The sequence below is a fragment of the Xiphophorus couchianus genome, chromosome 8 (genome assembly GCF_001444195.1).
Source record: "Xiphophorus couchianus chromosome 8, X_couchianus-1.0, whole genome shotgun sequence".
NCBI classification, from domain to species: domain Eukaryota; kingdom Metazoa; phylum Chordata; class Actinopteri; order Cyprinodontiformes; family Poeciliidae; genus Xiphophorus; species Xiphophorus couchianus.
In genome coordinates this window covers 12179368-12196283 of record NC_040235.1, presented here as the reverse complement: position 1 = coordinate 12196283, position 16916 = coordinate 12179368, and the positions used below count along the sequence as shown (strand labels likewise).

The window sequence follows — 16916 nt, the reverse complement described above, 5'->3', positions numbered from 1 at the left end:
AAAATATAACAGAAAAGTATTTTTATTGGGCCTTGCAGAGAAAGAAAAGCATAGTCTGGTTGCTCATTTATAAAAGAAAATGTCCTGGGAATATTTTTTACATGGTTATTATTTATGGAAATAATAAATTACTGAACTGACTGAGATCCATGCATCGGTGTAAGTGTTTACAGTTCTGAGAGGTAAAGGGAATCACAGTCCTTATTGTAAATTTAAGTAGCAATAGTAGTAATAGCAGCTTGGATTCTATGATGCATCAGCAACAATCCTTTTATGATAGGGACATGGTTCAAAAGATAGCGCAGCTTATGTAAAATAGTGCTATAAAACAAATAAATACAAAATTGAATCAAATAATATTAAATAATATCCCACACAATACCATGTGATTAAATATGTGTGATATATATTATTCAAAAACTTTTCCACAACCAACTTTTAAAATAAAAAAGTTGCTTTTTTGTCAAAGCAGAATGAGACTAAGTAAAATGCCTATCAAATTCAGATAAGCATAGTACACATAAATAATGTCTATAGATAACAGATCAAAATATATTATTTCTAGTTTTACAAGAGAAACTCAGTCTCTGTTTAAAGACCATGTTAATGTTAATTTGCAGTTTGCTATTAATGCAATAATCCAATTATTTGTTCTACTTTTTGCATAAATGGGATTCTAAAGGTTTGAAAGCTGAGGCCATGATCCACATGTAGACTTGTAGGGAGAAGGGCTTGATTAAAAAAAAACATTTTGAGAAAGCCTGCAATGCAGACGTATATTTAATTACCTATTCAATGGGCGTATTTAATAGCTAAAAACTCTGCAGTCATACTTGAAATGAACAGTAAATAAACTCCCCAAACAAAACCTAATAAGCAACATTCGTGCTTCACAAAAACTGGAAGCCATAAAATTTTTATTCATATTAAATTCAAGACAAACTGCATTAAATATGGTCAAACTGACTTCATTTTCTTTTAGCCAAACACAACAATGCACCTCTTTCTTGCTCTCCATTAGGAGCAGTCTGCATATTATTGGGGGCTAAGGTTGTCAGATGTCACACACACAAAGACCTGCACACAGCACGACACGACCAGCTAATATAGAATATCAGGACCACCAATGGAGTTAACTTTGTGCTGATGAAGAAAAGGCCTTTACAAAGCAGTTCATTTGATAAAAGTCCATCACATTTTGAAGGCTTGGTGAAAAGATTTTCATTTGCAACTGTCAATAAAAGTTTGGTTACTCAGAAACTATGGGATTTGATGTGGTGATTTTTTTAAATTCCAAATTACACCTAATTACATCTGAAGGAATAGCATAGCATTGCTATAGCATGTAATAAAGGTAAAATTATGCTTCAATTTAACAAAGTTCTAAAAGCCAATAGTATAACTGTCAGTGGTGATAAAGGGTCTAAATATATAACATTAACCTTCCGCATTGCCTCCTTTGTACTTTGTACTTATTCCCTCCTATCCCCCCTCTCCCTCCACACCTCGAACACAACAGTCCCTATAGGCTTCCCTGCAGAGCCTCATTAGTGTGTGCGTTGAGTTTTTCTTACTTTAAAATGTGTGGCTGTGCAACACTTCCATCAGCAGACCCCCTGTGGCTGCGCTGAGTGCTCTGCCAGCTTTAATTCTATAAAGCCGCCTGCAACTTATTATTACCACCCATTACCGTTGACCATCGTGACACTGTAATAGAACTGTTCCTTTGGCTCCTTACGCAGACAACACCTCACCTCGCCTTTTTCTATTTCCGTCCGCATCTCATTCATCTCTCGTCTCGTGTGTCATTTCACTGCTTTTTTAATTTGAGTCATGTCTGTCATCTGTTCCCTTTTGTGTCCCCTGCATTCTCTGTTTTAATTATCAGATCTTAGGTCTAACCTAAAAACACTACTCAAAAGGTTTCCTTCACCTCCACCCTTTTAAGACTTCTTGTCATCCAACATTTTCAGTCTCTGCTCTTTTTTTGAGTCCTTATATATATATATTTTTTTTTTACATTTCCCTTAACTACTTTGTGTTATGTATCCTGCCAATCTCTGCCATTTCTACATCATTGTGTGTTTTTTTTTTTTATATTTCCGGTAGCTCTAAACCTTATCCTCAAACCTACTGCAATACACCAAGACAAAAAAATATAAGAACGTAATGAGATCTCATTACATTCAGGAGCTCCACTTAAATTAAAAACAGAATGATATTTCTCATTAAAATGCAGCCTATCTCATAAAGGTTCAGGGTGACCAGTAGTGTTTATTTTTTATATTTATAGATGATGATACACCTGACAGGATGACAACTGACAACAAGCTGCTGCCTAAGCATTTAAAGACCATTTTGGAGAGTAGGGGGGAAAAGAAATTGTTCCAGATGAGACAGAAACTTTATACAAGAATTTGTAAATATTGCCTTCCAACACAACAAGCACTACTGTAGAGCTATATATTGACTATAGGAGGCTATTTCATTCAAATATACAATAAGGAATGGGCGCTGTGAAGCAGACATAAAAAAATGGCTTCAAAATAAAATCCCACAGATTTCAAATGGTTACACCAAAACTTTATAAAATGAAGGCTAATTGCCATGTTGGTGGTAACCTGCATCACAGTGCTGTTCCAAACACATAGCTTAATCAAACCCAGAGATTTGTAAAACAGTTTAGTTTAATCAAATTGTGATTCTATTTGTTAAAGCACATATAAATTAAGTATTTTTTGTAGTTTTTCGGCATTGTGACCTTACAATTACACAGGCATACAATCTGCAACATCCAAAGTGGTTAAACCTAGGCAGAATTGTTTTCGGGCTTCTATACATTTCTTCTAAGAGTTTGCTTTGTCTTTTTTATATATGAAAAAGGGAATTATTAGCTTAAAATACTGCAGATGGTGTTTTTCATCTCTTGTGAGCTTATCATAGCCTTACATCTTTAGAAAGTGAAAACAATAACCGGGAAAATAAATCTGGAAAAAAAGAAAGATTTATTCACCCTTTTTAAGATGGTCGAAAACCGGGTTCGCTTTCTCAACAGTGACACACAGCTGGTGGCAGTGACATTCGCCAACGTTTTGCACATGTTTCTGGTTTGTACAGTGTGCTCAGCATATTTTATGCTTGCCTGTCCTCGTCTCTGCTCAATTAAGCACACTGAATCGGTGGAGGCGCTGGATGAAACAGACCTTTATGACTAGATGTTCAGTCAAGCAAAGCACAGATTACATCAATTTAGAATGAATTTTGCCTCTTTTGCCTGTCTTGCACAGCTAAACTGATGGGCAAAGGAGGGCGAAATGATTCACTGATTATCTCACAATGACATCAGATGGATAGCACAGATGTTGCTTAAAGAACATAGAAACACTCTAAAGGGATACACAGAAGGAAAAGACTAGCTTGGTTGGATACTTCATGCATAGTGTGGAATGTGTGCATTAAATGTGGATAACCATTTGTCAAGCTTGTTAAATAAAAGGCTGTGAACCTTGCCTTCCAGCATTCAGAGTTGTGAAACACTGCCTCTTCATTCTGTGATAGTAAGATTAAACATTAGCTGAAGCAAATCTGTGCAAAGATTGCCTCATTAGGTGACATCGTGGCATAAGAGAATATTTTTTAGAGATTTGTTTTTCAAGCATTAATCTCAATATTAGTGGTCAGATCTGATCTGAATACAACTTTAGTTTTTGAATCTAGTCTTAAAAGACAATCTAGGCCTCTCCCATCATCTGTCAGCCAACCGTCATGTTTTTCCATTCTTATAGTGAAGGTTTAATGGCAAACCTGATATGAACTAAGCCTACAAAGCACATTTCATCAGTCTTCTTTTGTCACCACTACATTCAGAGTCTGCCTTGTTGCAGGGCCTTTACAAACCCATCAGCCATCACCTATTGATGTTTGGATATAGAATGAAATGGTTTGGGGATTTACTGAACTGATGGGTTACATGGGAATCAAACTGACAGCAAATATAATCTATATTGTGAGATCTATTTATTTTATGCTGTCTCATACAAAGAATTAAAACCTTTTTGAGACCAAACTAATAGACAAGTTCACCTCTTCCATCACTGACGTATGGCAGCAAATTGTAGACTCTACTTTAAACAGAACTTTAATTCTTGAAGCCAAATAAAGCTTTTCTTGCCCCACGTTTGAGCTCACACACGTCAGATGACAGTCTGTCACTTTCTTACAGTCTGGCAGCTCTCAATCTCCATACCATGTTATTATGGTATTCTCTCAACTTTAAGCTCATCTTATATCAGACCTCAGATTGGTATATCACATCTCTTGGGACGTTATTTCCACCATGATCCTTGAAGTGATGATTTATTAGTCTTTGTCTATCATAAAAAAAATTTAATAAAAAAAACTTCCTGATTGTTTTTTTTTTAAGTTCAAAAGCTGTATAAAAATTTAAAAATATAAAGTGTAAATGAAAATGTCTGATATGAATCTGCACTATTTGTTTTCCTGTTTTCTTGTTAAACATGGTGAATATTTGCCACATCAAACATTGAAAAAAGAAGCCAGAGTTAAGCACAGTTATGGTGTACAATGCACAACTGTACAAATGGTAAAGTGTAATTTCTGGAAAGACAAAACAAAAATAAAACAGGCTATCTGGAACATGCATGCATAGTTACAACTGAAGCCAGAACATCTATGATAGGTAACACAATTCAAGGTGTTACTTTCTTAGAAGAAACTACATTAAGTCTAAAGCAAAAAAGATGATAAGAAAGAAAAAAAGGACACAAGATCCTTCGCAAAAGGAGTTGTGAAGGATCACAATCCTGAAAAGATAATTTCAATTTTTTAAAATTATTATTTCTGCTCAACATTCAGGCTATGGATGGTAAACTTGATCCCATAGTCGTACTAGGTTATAAATCAGAGAAAGTTCAAACAGTAAAAGCAGTACATGGCTAAAAATCTAATCTAATATCGTCACCAATGTGACTCTTCAATAAAAGGTGCTTTTATAGTGTTGTTTGTCCATTCCAATTACAATTCCTTTTCTCTATTCGTTTTTTTGTTGTTGTTGCTTTGGTCTTGGCAAGCCTCTTATGTTAGACAACCAAGCAATTCCCTTGCATGGCAATCCATGTGTAGAGCTCAGATGGAGATGTATTTTTATAACAGTGGTGATAAGATCATACCAAAGCAGGGGACAAGCTTAAAGCTGCCAGACTCTGTAAAGTAGAATTGAAGTGATAAAAAGTTTTGGTGCCACTTTGACAACTTCTTCAGCCAAGACTGGAAGTGTGAATACGGACATTTGTTTGTGGAGGGGGAGTGGGCTACAGATGGGATACAAACACGAAAGATAAACTGCAGTGGCCAACTCCAACTATGTGCCATTTAACACACCAAAGAGGGATTATTACTCTGTTGGTGAGACATGTTAGAAAATATAACCCCTTCAAATTGTTAGGCTTGACATGTTTTGTATTTGTCTTGGGTTATTTGAGGCATATTTAAACATGTTTTATATTTTTAGAAGGTGATAAAAGCCATATTGTTTATACATTTACAGAAAGACAACTTTTTTTTTTTTACTTTGTTTGCACACCCATTTTATAACACAAATTAAATAGACAACGACCTAATATTCATCTTAAGACACAGATAAACGTGAAGAGATAATTGGAATTTCATTAGGAGATTTCAATACGTCTTGGGTCTCATTTCCTCTCTGTCTACCCTCAAGTTATTTATGTAGCTTGGATGTCAGAAACACACACAGACACACACACACACACACACACATCCGCACACCCCCCCACACACACACTTAACATAATCACTTCCATATTATGATTGCACCTATGTCTGCTTTTTCAGCATTATCTTTCCCATCTTACATAGTGTACAGCCTCAAAGTGAGCCGTGATTTGAATATCAAGAGGAGATAAAACAGCTCGGTCAGCAGTATTGGTCTGGTGGGTTTCTCCTGCTTTAAACAAGCAAATGCTACGACTGTGACTAATTTTTCACATGTATCAAATGGAAATGCTAAATAATTGCTCTAAACCAAATAAAGAATTACAAAATTTTTTTCTGGTTGAGTAATTCTGTTCCAAGCAACCTGTCAATATTGAAGGTAATATTTCTCCAAGCACCACTTCTTCATTTAAAAACACTATATTATAATATAATGTGAAATTACATTTTTACCACTCTAGTAACTCATTCTCTAATTGGCCTTCACTTTGGGAATACTTGGAGATGGATATTCAACTTCTGGCTTGAGAATAATCTATTCCACGGTGACTTTCAATATCTTATTCATGAATTCAATTTAGCCTAATAATGAAGTAAGGGTTTTCAGAAATTAAATGACCTTTAACCTCGACAAAGCAAATGAAGCATTTAAAATTTATAATGAAATGGGAAGTAGGTACTTCTAGGTATGCTTTGGCTTACCCAGAAACTGAGAAACGACTTTGAGCTCATGACTTGAAGGTCACTGCTGAAGAATACCAGCAGTGACCTGCTAAATAAATATCCTGAAATAATACAAAACACGTTTTAGCTTCATACGGACCCATGCGCTTCTTTAGAAATAATGGTATGCTTAGTGAAAACCTGAAATGATTTATGTCTTCTGCACTTCATTTAAAGATAGAACAGTAAATATTAAGTTGAATAAAATTGGACTTATGAAAAATGTATTTCATGCCTCTGAAGTAATTTGACTCACCCCATTCTTTGGATAAGCCACCCAACCAAGGTCTCCCATCACGGAGCGAGAATCCAGCAGGTTCACTTTGTTCAAGAAGAGAGAGAAAAAAATAACACAAACATAAGTCTTAAATGTATGTGGGGGAAAAGAAACAAAGACATCAAGAACTGCAAATATATATGTTTTTTGTTATTATATTAAAAACTCTGACATTAAATGGGACATTTGCATGTTATCCAATGCAGACATGGACTTATAATCAGTTCTAAAGGATAAAATGTTTTGTTGGGATGTCTTTCATAAAATACATACATTTTCCACTAGGAGGAAACTTATTTCAAAAACTCAGTTGATGAAGGTTGAGGCCTGCTGCTGCTGAATCAGACGCTGAGTAGAGGGCAGATTTGAAAGCTATACACCATATTAAACTATGATCACAATATCAGTGTTAGCAACTGCAAAGAATTTACATACTTGTTAGACTCTTATATTTGAGTTCTGCATTATTTATCTGCATGCCGATCATATATCTAGCTGGCTGTAGTTCAATTCGAGTATCCTCCTGTCACCAATGCCAATGTCCCTTTGACTCTTAACCCCAAGTTGTCTCTTGATCTATGAGTTTGTGTGAGCGTAAATAGATGAATATGCCTAATATAAAAAAATGTAAGTGGACAGGATGACTGGGAAAATGCTCTGTAAATTCAGTCCATCTGAAGGCAACAGCTTTTTTTCAAAACAATTTCACAGAAAGAGGTTGGGACATCATACGCAGAAATAGAAATAAGTATGGAGACCTTATAGATTACTGCAACTTATTCTGTCATCAATAGTATTGTAACCGCATGTTTTTTCTAATATCATTAAGCATTGGTAGTTTTACAATAGATTGAACTTTGATTGAAAAGCTATGCTTTAGCAAAAACATGCAAATAAAAAAAAAATATGCAGCTATTCTTTCAAGAAGAGCAACATTACATCTTCCACCTCTTTGATTAAAAACTCCAAATTTTAATGCAAATGCAGTAATTCAAACATTTCACCAAACCTTCTTAGCTCAGTCTCTCAGATGAAAGTTGTCAAGTGCGACTACTTGACCGGTAGCAGCTGTATAGTCACTTATCTCGTCTACCTGCACAGCCTGAATGCTTCTTCTGCAGCAAAATTACTCAAGGTCTTGGCAAAAAATAGCATCTGACTGTGATGACCATGACCTCATAGTGGGAGGTTTTAAATGCACTTTGCTAGACTTCGAAAGTCAAAGTGAGTATGTCATCCAGCTGCAACTTGTCTTTGCTGACTGGTGGGTATGGCTCAGCGCACATTAACGAACAGACAGGTCTCGCTGTAAACACACTGGCTGTGGGAAAAACAGGCAGGTGTAAAGACTTAAGTGACTTTGACAAGAGCTGAAGCCTTTTTTTTCCAGATGACTGGGTCAGGACAAACTCTCAGCAGCAGCTTAACGAATCCCTCATAAATTACAGACAGATGATGAATGGCTATTCTGGTGGCTCCAGACTTTGTCTCTGTCCGCAGCTTGTAGAGTCATAAAACCAACCCATGTTCTGAAGTTTAGTTTGCTTTATCTGTTCTATGATAATGTTTGTGCAATCCAGCCATAAAAGTTCTGTCATCTACACTCAGATATGTGATGAATTGAAGCAGCTTAAAACCGACATGCACTGAAAAGAAAAACGAAATGTACCAGGTTCTCTGTCTTAAGTGGTTTAAAGACTTTTTTCCTCTAAACCTTTTTGTCATGTTTGAAACTTAAATATGCAGTAGTGTGATTGTAATACTTTAAAGAGTGGGGTTGCAATTATTAATGTAAAAAGCAGCATTTATTGCAAAAGAAATGACTACAAAAAACGTAATTGTTGAGATGGTGCAATTAATATATTTAAATGCAATAAACAGGAAGTGGTGGGGCCAGGAATTACTATTGTCTGCCAGCAAGTTGTATACAAATTGTGCAAAGCAGAACGGTCCTTCCACAGAGCAACAGGCTATTAAGGTTTGAGGTGTTTAAACACCCCAAATTTGTCATTTTTATACAACAAAGGCAGCAAATACCATCTCAGTTATGCTTGTTACCATGTTAGCAGCAGTAGCAAGTAAAACAAATAACATTGAAGTTGCCATTCAATCTGCTTGAGGGTTTTTGTTCCCTTCTCTTCTTCTAAGGAATTTGGTTTATCTCTGCTCTGCTCTTGAGAAAAATCTGAAATACTTATATTTGTTAAACCTTGAATGAATTGTTCAAAACGAAACTAAAGGGATGTAATGAGATCTCACCACACAAGTTTCCATGGTATGAATTGCCAGGATATTTTTTCCGTTAAAGTGGTACGTTTTCTATTCAGTGTCAATGTGTAACTATTTCTGGTGAAGAAAATGCAATTATTATTATGGGCCCCAGATATGACACCCAATGCTTTAAGCTGGGATTTAGATATCCACGTTTCAGACTATATTATAAGTAAGTCTGACACTATTTTGATGTAAAAAAAAAAAAAAAAAAAAAGGTTTTCAATTACCTTGATGTAGACTAATAAACTAAAAATAAGAAATTGGGATGCCATTTGAATATGTTGTATTTGTAAAAACACACTAAAAATAGGAGAACTAAAGAAATGCATATTTGGCAATATGACAATTTTAAAATTAATAATAGCAATGGATTATATAGACATCCCAGCTAAAATACAGCTTGTTAATTAAAAAATTGAGCAAACACATTTTTGTTTAAATAAAAAAAAAACTGCTCTGTTCAGCAGCTTCCATGCTTGACCCCAGGCACTCGCCTTTTATCAGTCTCAGTAAATACCATGGTCTTAAAAAGGTTCAAATTTAAAATCTCTCGACATTGCACCTCCTACTGCTCCTCCAATTTAAAGTCTTTTTTATATATATAAAAAGTGGTCTCAGTCTGGAACCAAGTTGCTCCACACTCCCATTGATCCCGTTACCTGTTTAAGCATCACTCTTATTTTTCTTGTTTAAAAGAAAAAGTGCACACTTACAGTTTCCAACACAGCAGCTGAATTCAAGACTATGTCACTCTCTGAGCTGCAAAAGATTGCTTTTTCAGCTTGGAAAAGCATGCTGTGACAATTAAGGCAGCGCCACCCATTATTGTTGTTTGAGTGTTTAGCTTTTCCAAAAGTAAAGCATGCCGAGCCAATAGCTCAGATAATTAGCCAGCTATTGGCTTTCGGTGTAACTCCATAAACAACAAAACAGCCAAATGTGATGATACTCTGTGCAAACAGCCAGTTTGCATAAGTTAAGTGTCAACTAAAACAATTTATTATTTTAGTTGATACTAAATAAAATTTTATATGTTTTAATATAAATTTCTTCATGTTAAAAAATAATTTAAGATGAACTTTCATAGATACAGTCTCTTTCATCAGTTTCCGCTGTTCTCAACTATATGTCATAAACATTCTTGTATGTGTAATAATCAGCATAAAACTCAAGCAGCAGCATTTTAATAACTGTCGTAAAGAAATATAGATAAAGTGCTTAGATCACGTCTACATTATTTTTTTTTGAAAACCAAAAGATGAACCCTGCACAACATTAGAAATATGACATTGTGATAACTTTGTGGATATCATATTGACAATATTGATAATGATTAACCTGCATTTTTCTGTATAATCTACACTTTGGTAGTTAATTCACCTTGGTCTCAAAGACGTAGATCAGATGTGGATACCAAGCTCAGTGAAAGTCTATCCAAGTAGTTAAAGAGTTTACATGCAAGGCACATGAAATATTACAGTCTTCCAAATTTTGCATTCAAGAAGACCTTTGTGATTAATATTTTGCTCAGCTCTAAATTATGCTAAGAAACAGTGGTGTTTTTACTCAAGGTTGTGATGCCAGGAGAATCTCTTATGGGCACCAAGTTACTTGGCCCTTTAGTTGGTCTACATGCCAAATTAAAGTAAAGGTTAATCACAAAACAGTTTTAAAGAATCTGTAAATTTAGAATAACACAGTTCAGGTTTACTAAAATACTGAAATTATTCCAGGTGGAGAATTTGAGCTAATAATGGAAAAAAAAGAAACATATTTTTAAATGTACAAACAATTTACAAACAATTCACAGTGGAAATTGTGAAGTGTAGGCATTGAGGTGAAGTTCACAGGTGAATTCACATGATGCGGTAGAATATGTACTAGTTCAAAGTAATGGTTAGCTACAGCCACTTCCTTACATGAGTTGACATAAAAATGTATCATATTGCCACTGTGAATTTGGTCAGTTTAGTGATAAAAATCTGTATTTAGTAACTGGTGCCCTGAAGGTTGAAACATTAACTATAAGTTAAAGATACTTAATTAAAAACCAAAGGCAACCAACCTGCTGGGGAAAAAATGTCTAGAATCTGAGGTAAATCCAAAATTAAAACCCCTAGAGAGTAGAAGTAATGCATAACATTCATAACATTAATTCAATATTTGCAAAGCTTATGAACATCAGGTGTATATAACTGGACAGCAGTTTTGTTTTAGTTGTAGATGCTGTGATAAGCACTGTGCAAAAAGAACAGCCAACCCTCAAAAGTAAACAAAAGGAAAGCTACACATAAAACACCTGCAGACAGGAGTGCAGAACAAAACAAGGACAAAGCTAGCACTGTAACAAAAGCACACTTCCCCCTCACACACTCACCGCGTCTTACTGTCTCCACAGCTCTGCTGAGAATAATAAAAGATGTCCTTAGGAGGCGATTAGACACCTAATTAGGCCATAAAGAACAGATAAGTGATACTGAACTAGATCATAAGGGATACGTTACCTCTTTCATTCTCTCTCTCGCTCTCTAAGGATAAAACCAGACAAGTCGGAGCTCAGAAATGACAAGCATCTACAGAACGTGTTATTAAAAGGCATCAGTACTGAATGAATGGAGCGACTTAAAGTCGTTAGCGACATTATTTCAAAGATTGAGATTTGAAATATGCCAAAGAGTGAGATTTTCTGCTCTGAATGTTAAAAATTCTCACTTAGAATATAGTTAACATATGAGCAATTTTGATACTCTGATCAGTTGCAACTTTACCCAAGTGATTTTTAACAAGTTCTTCCTTGTGAAATATATATAAAGCCACACAATTTATTAGACAGGCAGATATAAACGTCTCTCAAACCTGTTGTGATGAATTTTTCCCTTCCCCCTTAATTATGTTGACTCACTAATGCAACCAATAGTGATATTTTTTAATGCTTCTAACATTAACAGTCTGAACTAGAAAGGAAATGGGCTGTATTTTCAAACATCCTCTAAAATTAATCAATTTCAATAAGAATGGATTATCTTCGGGAGATGAAATTAATCACAGAAGTGTGTACAGTTTTCCTCGTAATGATTCGTCGGGGGATTCATCACTACAGGAAACTGTTCCCATTAAAAGAAGCATCAAGATTATTCTTCTCATTTGATGTTCTTTTGGCTTCCAACAAACACAAAAAGACCATGGGCGCATCTCAGCAAAGCAGAATATAATTGAAAAGTTAATTTATTTCAGTAATCTAAACTAAAAAGTGAAACTCGTTACACAGTCTCATTATCCACAGAAGGTTATCTGAAGTGTTCGTCTCAGGTGGTTTGTAATGATCATGGTCAATGGCATTATGTAGAAGCCTGACTACAAAAGGTCAGAATCTGGCAAGCATATTAATGGGAAGTTGAGTGAAAGGAAAAATTGTGATAGGAAAAAGTTTACAATGATGAGTTGAGGAGCTGAGGTATTTGCTGATTGAATCTATATGTTTATAAAATAAATACATTTCTAAATGATATTCTAACTCGATGAAAAACATCTGCATATGAGACACATTCCCTTTGTGAGGGGATTCACTTAGTTCTAGTAGCACATAAGATGATAAAGTTATGCTAATGTTAAGACAAAAGAGTAAGTCCTCAGAGTTGCCAAAGTTAAGATTTCTACAAAGATAAATTTTGTGATTGTATGTTACTCAAATGTTATTAACCCTCTTCAATTACAATGAATCAGTCAAATGAGAAAGCAGGCTGATTTAATTATGGGCTCTGCTCTTCCCTTCAATTATGCATGCAATTCTATGATTATCCATCACAGTGCAAATATCAGTCAAATTAATCTTTAACTTGTGTTGAATATCTGATCCATGAATAAAAATACTTATAAGACACCCAATTTAAAAAAATAATGAGACAGAAACACTGATTAAGAGTTTATAAATTCGAACAAAGTGTTGACTAAATCCTAGATGAAAGGATCAAATGTAAGTTTGCTTCAGAGCATCTCTTTGTCTCTTTATGCTATTGCATGCTGATTAATCTAAAATTCTGAGTTGTTGAGAACAACAAACCCCTGACGGGATAAAGTGCATGTATTTTTTTGGTGAGACCATTTTTACACCATTCAGAACAGTGACAAACTCATCCTTTTAACTACAAAAAGGTAATTCCTGAACCCCTGGTGGAATAATTTCAACCCTTGGGATCCAGAAACAAAGACTTAAGCCAGCACAATGTCGCAGGACTCCTGAAAGGTGCCCCGCAGACCCCCATCCAAGCTGTTTGAAAGACCACATATTGGGAGTCACTTTTGTCAAACTAAACTTTGACCAAATAAATCCATCATTTGGAAGAATACGCAGGCTGATAAATGTTCCTCATTTCCCGGATAGCGTAACGCTGTTCAACAGCTCCGAACAATGGTGCCATTAAAATGCTGCTCACTGTGCAGACAAGAGACTCCAAACAATACCATAGCCCCATTTTCCCTACTTTGCAAATTATTTCTATATGTACTGCTATGAGATTATCGGTGATAACTTTGACAAAAACTTGCCACAGTTTCAAGATGTTATCACAAAGTGGTATTGAATTTACTGATGACATTTCCATTGCATAATTTGGGAATAGTGTGTCTCTAATTGGCAAACGACTCTTGTTGTTGTTTGACACTGAAGTTAGCATGTGATTGGTAGCTTCCAATTCAACAGCTGAATCAAGCGCTGGGTCACTTCCTGAGCTACAAAATTACACAATATAAATCAGATCCCAACATCAGCTTTGTCATCAGCTTTTTAGAAGTCTGCAAGTTAAATGGTTGCTTAGCAGCATTTACCTTGTCACAAGGCTGATAAAAGAAAAAAAAAAAACAATGACTGCTTTTAAAAAGTTCATGTATGTCTACTTACTAAATGGACCAAGTTTACGATTTGTTTTCAATGTTAATTTCCATCATCTGCTCATAATATATAGCATAACGTAACACTTAATAAAACACTGAAAACGTTTAGTTTCCTTATAACAAGAAAGCTTCAAAATAATAAAAGTTTAGAAAATGTCAGTTTATGGTTTTCTTTCAGAAAGACACTTAAAAAGAATGGAAAACATAAGTGGTTCATAATGCCCCCGTTAATATCGGAGATGGTAACACCAAATGCAAATAATGTCCAGGACAGTTTATGTAGAAAGGAGCAGTTAGAGAATATCAAAATACATTTTTTAAGGATAATAAACTCCTGAACATAAAAAAAAGGATTTTCAGAAGATGTTAATTAACAATGCATAAACTTATTAAGACATAAATGAATAGTTTTCAAATATAATAAGCAATATTGAATATCAGTTATATCATAGTGACTAATTTATTTTGACAATAATTCCCACCTAACCATCATGAATTAACTGAAGATGTTCATTGTGTATATTGGTGGTGTAATAAATGAATATATCAACTTAATCTAAAGTTTAGAACTCTGATAAAACTTGTAGTTGAGAAGGCGCTTCTGTAGCAGCAGTAAGTTTATATACAGCTTTAGCTCAATGCTAATGCCAAACCTGCATGCTTGCAGCACGTTCTTAACCCCAAGGCAGTTGCTGCCAATAAAAGCCACATTTATACTGTCACTGTCAGGAAAAGCGCTTTCTGTTAGAGATCTTCAGATCAGGCTTCTGCTGACCAAAGGACTTTAATATATAAAAGAGAAAAACAAATATGTTTTGAATCCAGCAAAAAGTGAAGGCATCATGAGATCATCCTTATTTTTTTTGCCCTGAAACATATGCTCCTAATCATGATATGATTAATAATAAACTGCATATATGCTGAGCATGAGTAAATGTATAGAGAGTTTTTGGTTTGAAGAATTTAATGAACAAAAAAACTCAACTTCAATGTCAGGCCTGTCAATGGCATACAAATGTGCAGATTCTGATCGGTAAATCTCTAATTTAGATAGCACCTAGTAAGGTGGAAAACTTGAAATTGTGACATTATTGTTATGACATATTGAATCTCTTTTTTTTATTACAATCATCATAAAGATCCCACCACTCTTCTTGAGCATTTTGTTCGGTATCTGGATCTGAAGCAGGCATAAAAAGGCAGGCGAAATCCTCCCACTGGTCAGAAATAATATTGGCAAGAAGATTTTGATAGCATGCAACCTAAATCAGTACAGTCTACCACATATAATGTCTATGCAGTTGAGTTTGATTGTGGTACACAGAAATTGCACTGGCGATTGTGATGATATTTATTGTGCAGTTTCATCATTTTGTTTGAGTGGATCCGAGAGATCTGATCAGATGTTTCATGCTTCAGCAACAAATTCTTGTTTATTGTTTTATTAACTAATTTGGCAGATAAGGGAATTAAAAATTTGTAAATTTGTTGTAATTGTACACAATTTCTGTGGAGAAATATTGACTTAAACATAATTCAATTAATTTTGAATTAACTGAATTCAAAATTAATTTTGAATTAATAATAATCATAAGTTATTATGATAAATGTATGGCGTAAATTCTAACAGTTTGCTTTAGCAGTGTAAGACCTGTTATTGTAACACACCGTAACCCAATTAGCTCAAGTGGGCATTTAAGAAGTGGGAAAGAACGGGGAAATTAATATCATTTTAAAACTTTTTTATGATATCATGATGATGTAAACTCTGGAAAGACAATGTGCGAACTGGCAGAGTTGCAACGGCTTAAACTGAGCAGTTTATATGTTCTTGGAAATTGTTAAGGACTGATCCAGACATCTCTGCTGCTTCATGTCTCTTTGCTACCACGTCCAAGTACGCTGGTTATCTGACAGGGACATGTTCTGTTCAAAGGTCCTTTTTTATTTCTGCTTTTATCGAGTCGGAACACACAGTCATTAGAGGCTAAAAGAACAGCTGTCATAAATTTACCTGGTTTAATAACACCGGGAAACCCCCCCTTCTTTTGTCCAGCAGCCATATCAACACACGAGCCTGGTGGTTAAGAGCACTTGAGAGAGACCGCAAACCTTTAACCGATCCGACTTTTCAGAGCCAATTAACGCCTGATTTAAGCAGCGCGCTCAGGATTGGTGTCAGTCACCCCAGAGCGCGTCTGCCCCGCTTTACCTTCATTTGCGGGGATGCACCACGCTCCAATCACTGCCAGACTCCAAGTCCACGTCCATGCCACCGGCCGAATGCCACAACTCCTGCAACGAGATTGCATGGCGCGTCCAAAAACAACAACAAAAAATTAGTACAAAAATAAAAAATTCAAAGCCGGCAACCGTGGCAGGTCGTCCCTAAGCAAGAGCAGCTTCAGTCAGAATCAGACAGAAAACCATTTGTATTGTTCAACGTCCGCTCGCGCAGATTGGAGCTCATGTTCCGCTGCGACCAGAGGACGGTAATGAGGAGCGGAGTGAGCTCTGGTTTGGGGAAGGCGGGCAACGCGCCGGGGGGCGGAGTAAAAGCGCAAGGTCTCTCCAATCACAGACCACCCACAGGTGAAATCCGCCGCTGCTGGACTGCTGTCCAAATGATCATCGATTCTCAGTCCTTTCCACTTTAGTCCTAAACCCATTACTTTCTTGTTCCATATAGGTTACTCCATCTCTCTGACTGGGTGTATAAGAGCAGCGGTGAAAAGCTTTACAATTTGCTGAGTCTTACAGTGTAAGCTGCCATGGCGAATTAAATAAAGGGCATTACCAGCTTGAAACTGGTAATAGAATTATCACATTGTCTCATAAAGTATTTATGGTTTTGTTTATTAGTCCACGTGAAGCAGTTATGATTAAGAAACAACCTTGCTTATGTTTTTGCCCTCCTGTGAAGAATTATTCTGAGTGGAAATATGTAAACTGTATTCTTGTAATAAGTCAAACTACATGTGTACAAGAAATATCAATT

At 35.6% G+C, this 16916-nt stretch overlaps 1 protein-coding gene across 1 annotated transcript in view; it reads right to left on the bottom strand.

The window, feature by feature from the left end:
- Positions 1–16422, bottom strand: part of epha5 (EPH receptor A5) — a 64650-nt gene extending 48228 nt beyond the window's left edge. Inside the window, exons 1-2 of the mRNA XM_028025786.1 lie at positions 16131–16422; positions 6734–6798 (exon numbers count right to left, since the gene is read on the bottom strand). Of these exons, the coding sequence (XP_027881587.1) occupies positions 6734–6798; positions 16131–16230 (165 nt within the window). The 5' untranslated portion in view covers positions 16231–16422. The remainder of the gene's footprint in view (positions 1–6733; positions 6799–16130) is intronic.
- Between the last annotated feature and the right edge of the window lie 494 nt (positions 16423–16916).